The 11,237-nt window shown below is 40.9% G+C and overlaps 1 protein-coding gene across 4 annotated transcripts in view; it reads right to left on the minus strand.

The window, feature by feature from the left end:
• abch1 (ATP-binding cassette, sub-family H, member 1) overlaps nt 1-10,271 on the minus strand; it is a 39,177-nt gene extending 28,906 nt beyond the window's left edge. The window contains exons 1-2 of one of the 4 annotated variants that reach the window (XM_058399613.1): nt 10,152-10,271; nt 644-795 (exon numbers count right to left, since the gene is read on the minus strand). In XM_058399613.1, the coding sequence (XP_058255596.1) occupies nt 644-795; nt 10,152-10,208 (209 nt within the window). In that variant the 5' untranslated portion in view covers nt 10,209-10,271. Of the gene's footprint in view, nt 1-643; nt 796-1,762; nt 2,886-2,912; nt 3,030-7,906; nt 8,056-10,151 lie in introns of those variants that run through there. The other 3 variants (XM_058399614.1, XM_058399616.1, XM_058399615.1) reach the window with 3 other exon arrangements.
• Nucleotides 10,272-11,237: the final 966 nt, after the last annotated feature.

Consider the following 11,237-nt stretch of genomic DNA (forward strand, 5'->3'; position numbering starts at 1 on the left):
GAGAGAGAGCGATTGTGTGTCTGTGTCAGAGTCATCTGCCTGTTTGTGACTCAAACAACAGGTACTTTGTGTGTAAAAGTGTGAAATAGAAGAATGTGAGCATGTGAGGAGACTGTATGTATGACATAAAGAGAGAGAGAGAGAGAGAGAGAGAGAGAGACATAGTGAATGTGTGTGTTTGTGTTAGAGAGAGAGAGAGAGAGAGAGAGAGAGAGAGAAATTGTGTGTATGTGTGTGTGTGATAGAGCAAGAGAGAGAGAGAGAGAGAGAGAGAGAGAGAGATTGTGTGTGTCTGTGTGTGTGTGTGAGAGAGAGAGAGAGAGAGGGAGAGAGAGAGAGAGAGAGAGAGAGAGAGAGAGAGAAATTGTGTGGTGTGTGTGTGTGTGTGAGAGAGAGAGAGAGAGAGAGAGAGAGAGAGAGAGAGAAATTATGTGTGTGTGTGTGTGAGAGAGAGAGAGAGAGAGAAATTATGTGTGTGTGTGTGAGAGAGAGAGAGAGAGAGAGAGAGAAATTATGTGTGTGTGTGAGAGAGAGAGAGAGAGAGAGAGAGAGAGAGAAATTGTGTGTGTGTGAGAGAGAGAGAGAGAGAGAGAGAGAGAGAAAGAGAAAGAGAGAGAGAGAGTACTCAGTTTTCAGTACTCACATCTGGCCCTGAGGTACAGTCAGGTTGAGGCTGCTGAGGACTCTCATCTTGCCGTAAGAGCGACACACATCCCGACACTGAATAGCTGAACTGCTGCTCGCAGAGAGAGAAGCCTCCAGGTCTGCCTTCATCATCTCACACTCACCACCACTCTACACACACACACACACACACACACACAAGAGAAACAATATTAATGCAAACTGACACACAAGACCACACTACACTTGCGTAACATCATCCTAACAGAATTAAGAAATGAGGAAATGGAACAGAGACTAAAATCCTTTCCTAAAAATCTAATTCCTGATTCCTTCAGTCTAGGTCTCCTGGACATTTGGACTTTTACACAACTGAGGTTTGTGTATCCCTTTATCTTAGTGCTGTATTAGAACATGTGCAGTATTAAAACCTGTAGCTGGAACTGTTTTAACATAGAAATGTATACATCACCTCCTGACCAATCAGAACTGAGAATTAACTAGTTAACTACTGTTTAAATTTAAACATCACCTCCTGACCAATCAGAATCGAGAATTAGTTTATACATCACCTCCTAACCAATCAGAACTGAGAATTAACTAGTTAACTACTGTTTAAATTTATACATCACCTCCTAACCAATCAGAACTGAGAATTAACTAGTTAACTACTGTTTAAATTTATACATCACCTCCTAACCAATCAGAACTGAGAATTAACTAGTTAACTACTGTTTAAATTTATACATCACCTCCTGACCAATCAGAACTGAGAATTAATTAGTTAGCTACGGTTTAAACGCCACCTCCTGACCAATCGGAATTGAGAATTAATTAGTTAGCTACTGTTTAAACACCTCCTGACCAATCGGAATTGAGAATCCCGATTGGTCAGGAGGTGATGTTTAAATTTCTATGTTTAAACAGTAGTTGCCGTGGTAACTGCATGGGTCATAATATAAATATAAATACTTTACCATATAAATAATCATTTATATTCTTGCATACAGTGAAATGACATGAAGCTCAAACTGTGTTTATAACATGTTTATAATATTTTATTTACATTATAGATGCTTGGATATTGTGACCTGACGTACTGCAATGCTAAAATTTTCAACTAAATGTTTCAACTCACATTCACCAAGGTGGCTTATTTTCTTTGTTTTTTTTTTTTTTTTTTTTTTTCTTTTTACCACATTGCCTCATCTATCATGTGAAGGATCAGCTGACTGCATTTCCTCTGAGTATAATCGTCAGTCAGCAAACTGGTTGGGAGTGTTGACGCGCTAAAATCTCAGCACTTCTAACGAGTCTACCGGCATAATACACTACATTCAGCTCGTTATGAACTTTTCTCATGCTACGTTCACGCGCACAGCAATTTGAAGTCACAAATTAACATTAATTTACAATGAGAGCTGCCGACTTCTGGGGACACGGGCAACAGTAACCGTTGGTGACTAGAGGTGGGCGTGTCCATATAAGCTCAGCAAAGTTCACAGTACACCACAAATGGCTTCTCCTTCATTCTGTATGATATGAGGCTAGCTGCGCCTCAGTGCTGAACGTTATTACTATGGCAACCAGTCGTAAGAAGATTTCATAATACACTGATAACATTCTGACCACTGAGAGGTGAAGTGAATAAGACTGATGATCTCCTCATCATGGCACCTGTTAGTGGGTGGGATATATTAGGCAGCAAGTCAACATTTTGTCCTCAAAGTTGATGTTAGAAGCAGGAAAAATGGACAAGCGTAAGGATTTGAGCGAGTTTGATGAAGGGCCAAATTGTGATGGCTAGACCACTGGATCAGAGCATCTCCAAAACTGCAGCTCTTGTGGGGTGTTCCCGGTCTGCAGTGGTCAGTATCTATCAAAAGTGTCCTTTAAGTCCTGAAAGTTGCCATGTAGTCCCCACCGCACAACTAACAGGACTTAAAGGATCTGCTGCTAACATCTTGGTGCCAGATACCACAGCACACCTTCAGAGATCTAGTGGAGTCGACAGGTCAGGGCTTTTTTGGCAGCAAAAGGGAGACCAGCACAATACTAAGCAGGTGGTCATAATGTTATGGCTGTTATGTATATTAGTGACGGTATTTGCACCTCAGGCATACAAAAAAAAAACACTGAAGGTTTCCAACATGACTTGGTCTCGATGGCCTTCCACAACGAAAGAACAAACTGCGTGACGTCGTGAGAGTTGCCAGCCAATCAGCGTTCTAGTGTCTGAATGTATTTGCATATCAATAAGGAAAATGCTAAAAAAAAAAAAACTTGACCTGGCTTCCGTACGGTCCGCGTCCACGGGTCGCTGCAGTGCGCGCGCTCTGAACAGAGCCACAGGATCACCGGGCTGGTGGAATTCTATTTATTTATTTATTTATTTATTCTTCAACTTTCACTGAGAGATCTGCGCAGTTGGTGCAGGTACTGTAACTCACCGAGTCTTTACTGCATTTGGTTCACAAATTATATTAATTTGCAGGAAAAATGGACAAGTGTAAGGATTTGAACGAGTTTGACGAAGGGCCAAATTGTGATGGCTAGACCACTGGATCAGAGCATCTCCAAAACTGCAGCTCTTGTGGGGTGTTCCCGGTCTGCCGTGGTCAGTATCTATCAAAAGTGGTTCAAGGAAGGAACAGTGGTGAACCGGAGACAGGGTCATGGGCGGCCAAGGCGCACTGATACACGTAGGGAACGAAGGCTGACCCCTGTGATCCGATCCAACAGACAAGCTACTGTTGCTCAGACTGCTGAAGAAGTTAATGCTGGTTCTGATAGAAAGGGGTCAGAATACACAGTGCAGGACGGGTCAGGGCTGTTTTGGCAGCAAAAGGGGGACCAACACAATATTAGGCAGACGGTCATAATGTTATGCCTGATTGGTATGTTAGTTAATGCAGTAACACAGAAATTCTCGATTGTGAGAATTATGTGATAATCTTTTCAAAATAAAACATTTTCTGACTGTAATTCGGCTGTTTATATTCATGCACGCGCTTTCTATAGCAACAGCTAACTGTTGCATGAGGAAATGTATGAGATGCTAAACATACTCTGAACTTGATAATAAACTAATATTTTAGTTAATAATTTTAATTTTTTGAAGTAATGATAAGGTAGAAGGTTAGAATATGCGAAACAGCCTCTAAGCGATCCCTAAGCGCAGTGTTATTATCGTGTAAATAACATAAATACGTTGTGTAAATATATAAAGTACATAAAACTGCATTAATTGCTATATTCCCAAATATATTATTGGTATAATCAATATTTTGAGAATAACGCACTATTAACTTGAACATCAGTGGTGGGAAAACCATCTCTTTTCAATGAATCCATTTATTTGACTCAGTTCACCAAAGAGTCAATTCTTTCGGTTCCCAAACAACTCTTTTTTGTTTATTAGGGCTTGTACACGAATTATATATATACAGTGGGGCAAATAAGTATTTGATACACCGCCGATTTTTCAAGTTTTCCCACTTACAAAGAATAGAGAGATCTGTAATTTTCGTCATAGGTACACCTCAACTATGAGAGACAGAATGTAAAAAAAAATCCAGAAAATCACATCGTATGATTTTTAAATAATTAATTTCCATTTTATTGCATGAAAAAAGTATTTGATACAATAGAAAAATAGAACTTAATATTTGGTACAGAAACCTTTGTTTACAATTACAGAGGTCAGCCGTTTCCTGTAGTTCTTGACCAGGTTTGCACACACTGCAGCAGGGATTTTGGCCCACTCCTCTATACAGGTCTTCTCCAGATCTTTCAGGTTTTGGGCCTGTCGCTGGGCAACATGGAGTTTCAGCTCCCTCCATAGATTTTCTATTGGGTTCAGGTCTGGAGACTGGCTAGGCCACTCCAGGACCTTGAAATGCTTCTTACGAAGCCACTCCTTAGTTGCCGTAGCTGTGTGTTTGGGGTCATTGTAATGTTGGAAGACCCAGCCACGACCCATCTTCAATGCTCTTACTGATGGAAGGAGGTTGTTGCCCAAAATCTCGCTATACATGGCCCCATCCATCCTCTTCTCAATACGGTGCAGTCGTCCTGTCCGCTTTGCAGAAAAGCACCCCCAAAGCATGATGTTTCCACCCCCATGCTTCACGGTTGGGATGGTGTTCTTCGGCTTGTACTCATCCTTCTTCTTCCTCCAAACATGGCGAGTGGAGTTTATACCAAAAAGTTCTATTTTGACCACATGACCTTCTCCCATGCCTCCTCTGGATCATCCAGATGGTCTTTGGCAAATTTCAGACGGGCCTGGACATAGACCTTTGGTCTTGCCCATAGTGGAGAGGTTGGAGTCTGATTGATTGAGTGTGTGGGCAGGTGTCTTTTATACAGGTAACAAGTTCAAACAGGTGCAATTAATACAGGTAATGAGTGGAGGATAGGAGGGCTTCTTAAAGACAAACTAACAGGTCTGTGAGAGCCAGACTTCTTGCTGGTTGATGGGTGATCAAATACTTTTTTCATGCAATAAAATGGAAATTAATTATTTAAAAATCATACGATGTGATTTTCTGGATTTTCTGGACATGGTCCTGTCACGTTAACACCCTGGTGAAGGAGGCCCGGCAGCGTCTTTATCATCTCAGAGGCCTGAAGGACTTTAAACTGCCTTCAAAGGTGCTAAAGACATTCTACACCTGCACCATTGAGAGTATCCTGACGGGAAGCATCACAGCCTGGTTTGGGAACAGCACCAAACAGGACAGGCAAGCTCTCCAGAGGGTGGTGCGATCAGCCGAGCGTACCATCCGCACCGAGCTTCCTGTCCTGGACACTATATGCAGCAAGCGGTGCTGGACCAAAGCCAGGAAGATAATGAAGGACCTCAGTCATCCCAACAATGGACTCTTCTCTCTGTTGAGGTCAGGGAAACATTTCCGTTCCTTGAAGGTGAACACAGAGAGAATGAGGAGGAGCTTCTTCCCGCAGGCCATTCGGGCTCTCAACCAGTACACCTAGAATCTGGACTTTCTGGACTTACCCCCACACGACATGACATTTTACCTCAGCTGATTGTTGCACATGCAATAATTGCACTACTTTGTACTCTGCACTACTCTGTACACACAATAACACTCTCACTGTACATCTTTCCTGTACATCTTTGTGTGCACACTGCACCGACACTTTACTCCCTGTTCAATTGGACATTTATATTTGCCTTATATATACATACATCTACAAATATATTTATATATTATCTTACATATGCACACTGTACATACTGTATTCATTTGCTACACCATTTCAAAGTTGGCCTTTTTATCTACATATATGCATATACTGCACCTTCTATATATTATAAAGTCTACACATATATTTATTCATATTGTTCTATTTTTCACATATACTATATATATACTATATTGTACTGTATTATATTTGTGTATTTTATTTTTGTTTTTATATTTGTTTTTTTATATTTTAGTTTTTATTATTATTTTATTTTATTTTATTTTTCATTATTTATAATATTTACTGCTATATTGATACTACATATATATATTATATTATATACATATATATTTACATATACATAGACATATATTTGCATATGCACATCTGACACTTGACTTTCAAGTTATTTTCATTTGTGATTTCTACCATTTAATTTTCCCTACTTTTCCCTATATATTCTTAACTATAGCCCCTATTTTTCATGTCCACACTTTAAATTTTACCTTTTTACTATTTCTTTTTTATGTAAGCCAGTCGTAAAAAGCATTTCACTACATGCCGTACTGTGTATGATTTCGTATGTGACCAATAAAATTTGAATTAGAAACTGAGAAAAGAGGAAAGATCATCCAGAGCCATTGCTCAATGCACAGCCAGTATAACAATTTGGAATGTCTGAAATAAATCTATTTGTTTAATTGTTTAAACAGAAAAGCACTGCATGAAGTAAGAATCCCTGCATTAATGTTACCATGCTGCTCTGTCTGGGCTTTGTTACAGTTTCATTTTCATTTTTAGGCTGAGAACTGATCCCTTCCTCTAATACACATGACTTCTTCTTTCGGCTTTTCCCTTCAGGGGTGGACACAGCGAATCATCTCTCTCCACCTATCCCTATCTTCTGCATCCTCAACACTTGCAGCCACTAGCTTCATATCCTCATTTAGTCCTTCCATATACCTCCTCTTTGTCCTTCCTCTTTGCCTCCTTCCTGGCAGCTCCATGTCCAACATTCTCCTACCAATATACTCACTCTCCCTCCTCTGGACATGTCCAAACCATCTTAATCTGTCCTCCTTAACTCTGTCCCCCCAAACGTCCAACATGAGCCGTCCCTCTGATGTACTCGTTCCTAATCCTGTCCACCCGTCTCACTCCCAAAGAGAACCTCAACCTCTTCAGCTCTGCTACCTCCAGCTCTGACTCCTGTCTCTTACTCAGTGACACCGCCTCTGAACCATACCTCTAAATCTCACCACTGTCTTGTTCCCCCTAATACACATGACTACATCTTTAATAAGCTGCAGTGCCTTGAGTGGATCCTCTCTGTCTCAGAAATCAATTTGGTATAAAAGCTATAAAACAAGATGCTGTTATTAGGAAATAATTAATTCCGGGACAAAGCGGATTTACTGTTTACACTCCGAAGTGGATTCTGTTCCAATAAAAGCGCATTCTAAAGTGTTTTATTCCCCTTATACGACATAAATCCGTCGACAATTACAATTTATAAATAAACGTCTCCTTACAGAAACCTTCACTATGTCAATAGCGAGACTTTTTACTTTCCTAACATGTTCAGTCTGTTTATTAGAAGTTGTAATGTGTGTGAAGCGCTCACAGTACAGGTCCCTGGGTCAGTGTGGACAAGTGCATGAGGATAACCCTGTCATTGACCTTGCAGTAAATCTGGAACTGCTGTCAGAGCTGCTGTTATAGAAAAGTAATCAACGTCTTCTGACCAATCAGAATGGAGAACTGACCAGCACTGTGGTATATAAAGTGCATTAACTACATCATGCACGAGCTGTTTTGTCCTTATTGTGGAGCACTACAATAACCACATTGTTAACAAACACTAGATGTTTTTGCTCCAGCTGGGTTCTCTAGTCTCTCAAACACAGTCTCTAATCAAACCCTAGACAAACGTATCTAATGGATCGATCCCATGTCCAAACTGCTCCCTAGTCCATTTATATAAAGGCGCTACATAGTGCATGATGCTCAGATGTAATTAATATAATTTGTGAACCAAATGCAGTAAAGACTCGGTGAGTTACAGTACCTGCACCAACTGCGCAGATCTCTCAGTGAAAGTTGAAGAATAAATAAATAAATAAATAAATAAATAAATAAACAAATAGAATTCCACCAGCCCGGTGATCCTGTGGCTCTGTTCAGAGCGCGCGCACTGCAGCGACCCGTGGACGCGGACCGTACGGAAGCCAGGTCAGGTTTTTTTTTTTATTTTTTTTTAGCATTTTCCTTATTGATATGCAAATACATTCAGACACTAGAACGCTGATTGGCTGGCAACTCTCACAACGTCACGCAGCTTGTTCTTTCGTTGTGGAAGGCCATCGAGACCAAGTCATGTTGGAAACCTTCAGTGTTTTTTTTTTGTATGCCTGAGGTGCAAATACTGTCACTAATATACATAACAGCCATAACATTATGACCACCTGCTTAGTATTGTGCTGGTCTCCCTTTTGCTGCCAAAAAAGCCCTGACCTGTCGACTCCACTAGATCCCTGAAGGTGTGCTGTGGTATCTGGCACCAAGATGTTAGCAGCAGATCCTTTAAGTCCTGTTAGTTGTGCGGTGGGGACTACATGGCAACTTTCAGGACTTAAAGGATACTTTTGATAGATACTGACCACTGCAGACCGGGAACACCCCACAAGAGCTGCAGTTTTGGAGATGATCTGATCCAGTGGTCTAGCCATCACAATTTGTCCCTTCATCAAACTCGCTCAAATCCTTACGCTTGTCCATTTTTCCTGCTTCTAACACATCAACTTTGAGGACAAAATGTTGACTTGCTGCCTAATATATCCCACCCACTAACAGGTGCCATGATGAGGAGATCATCAGTCTTATTCACTTCACCTCTCAGTGGTCAGAATGTTATGCCTGATTGGAATGAAACCCTAGGCATATGAAACATTTTCGGCATACATACGAAACGAACTGAACCGAATGCCGGCTTTTTGCAAGTTGCATGTATGTAAGTAATTAACTTTCTGTCTACGTCGTTTTTCTTGTGTTATAGATCATCATCAGTCATTACATGGCTGGGATTATGCTTCATGCACAGATATAAAACCTATAAACCTAAAGTGCTACATTCTCTTCACATCCTTTATATTTAGTTTTGATCATATCATTCACAAACAGGTTTCTTCAGTTTGTACTGAACCATGTGTCGTGTACAGAATCAGTACTGGCCTTGTTCAGACTCTACACTGAATCTGGTTCAGTAAGAGGCATATTCAATCAATACATCCAACTCATGACATGCTCCTTCACAGCCTGGACTCTGATGCAATCTTAAAAAATGCTGGAAAAGTCACTTGTCTTACACGGGTGAGCAAAAAATATGAGTCAGTAAATGAATGTAGATGAGGCGCCTCCTGGTGGCAGGATCCTGCGATCTTATTGCCACAGCCCTGATTCGGTTCCCGGGCAGGGAGGTAACCTATTCACTGAAGAATTAACTCTCAGTGCCGGTCCCAAGCCCGGATAAAATGGGAGGGTTGTGTCAGGAAGGGGATCTGGTGTAAAACTTGTGCCAAATCGAAACATGTGGACTAAACGATCCTCTGTGGCGACTCCGAACAGGGAGCAGCCGGAAGAACAACAACAACATGAATGTAGACGAGAAAGTTTTATTCACTTAAAAGATTTGCTCAAGTTTTCTTCTACAATATTCCAGGAATCAAACCGAATCAAATTGTGAAGGATGAATGGATTTATATAACTTGGTAATTTCCGGTTCATCCCGGTGATTCGAATCTTTTGATTCTGCTCACAAAAAGAGATTTGTTCAGATTTATTCACTGATTCGCTCAGTGTTGTTGCTAGAAAATGTTCATGTCTACAAAAGATTCGTTTAAACACACCGACACCTTCACAGACAGCTTTAAGCGTAGATAATCACCAGAGTCTACTGTTACACCGCTACACTACAAATCATGGTCGTTTTTGACACGTATGGCTTTCCATATTCAGAGCTCACCTCACTGCACCCTGCCACTTGCAGATGCCCTGCTTCGTTTTCTGGGACCAGGATCTGAAATTATTTAATAATAATCACTGATTTTAACGCTCTCTGATCCACGTGTGCATTCGATTTAAATAACCAGGTTTATGGTTTTTTCTCAAATCTCATGTCATGTCAGCTCGTGCGTTAGTCGGTATCTGAGATTTGAGATCGGATGCTGTTCGCATATTCCACCGGATTAGATGCGACATGATAAACAAAAACAAAAACAATAGGAATAAAAACAGCCGAATTTAGGAAACGTTACCAGTTTCTTCATCTCAGTGCTCCCCGGAGGAGAGTCGGCATCTCCGGTCTGGGCCATGGAGCCGGTCGGTAAAGCGCGCGAGCTCACCGAGTTGCGGTAACGTCAGAGCACGCAGATGTGCGGGTTAACCCTTTACACCCCGAACCGCATTCTAGCGCAAAGGGCTCGTTTAAATATCATTAGACTGAATGCACACAGCAGCTGATTACCTTTCTTTTTCATTTCTCGCGTCATTATAGTGCAGGAAATATAAAGTCAACTCTTCTTTGCTCATTCTTCTTGTTGTTGATAACAGTTATGGCTAAATTGCAGTTCATTAGTATTTGGATTGCCGTTACAGATTACACTTTACCCCACCCCCCAACCACACAACTGCATCCTTCTCAGTAAGGTTTTATTTATTTATTTTTATTTATTTGTTTTACGTCTATGCAAAATAGTCTAAATCACTGCAGATGATTCACTGTAAGACAATTAAGCAACTTGTACAACGGTAACAATTGTAAGCAACTGAAGTGTGTGCAGAAATTCTCCAAACAAGAAGGAAATCACTCAGAAAATAAAAGAGGTGTCACCCTGAACAGTGCACGTGCGTGCTGTCCTGAACCGGATATTTAATATTAAAGATGTCTGATAAAAACCAGAAAACACGCTCAGTTTCTCTCTCTCTCTCTCTCTCTCTCTCTCTCTCTCTCTCACACACACACACAAACACACACACACACTTATGCTGCACAGGTGGAAACTCAAGAACTCAAAGTGAAAGCCATGCACAATTAATGCCATCTGCAACAGGTTACCTATTGTCTGTTATTGAAAAACAATGTCTAATAATAGTGTAATAATAATAATAATAGTAATGCGTCAGAGAGTGGAAATAAAACTCAGCACTCCGACCAGTACACTGTGGTGCAATGAGAACCAAAGAGAACCAAGAACAGCTTTACAAAAGCAAGGATATCTAAAGATCTGACAAAAGGTGGTGGTAGCTCTGGTGGTTAATGCTCTGAGGCGGTGGTAGCTCTGGTGGTTAAGACTCTGAGGCGGTGGTAGCTCTGGTGGTTAAGACTCTGAGGCGGTGGTAGC

This window comes from Hemibagrus wyckioides, linkage group LG09 (genome assembly GCF_019097595.1).
Source record: "Hemibagrus wyckioides isolate EC202008001 linkage group LG09, SWU_Hwy_1.0, whole genome shotgun sequence".
Taxonomy (NCBI): Eukaryota; Metazoa; Chordata; class Actinopteri; order Siluriformes; family Bagridae; genus Hemibagrus; species Hemibagrus wyckioides.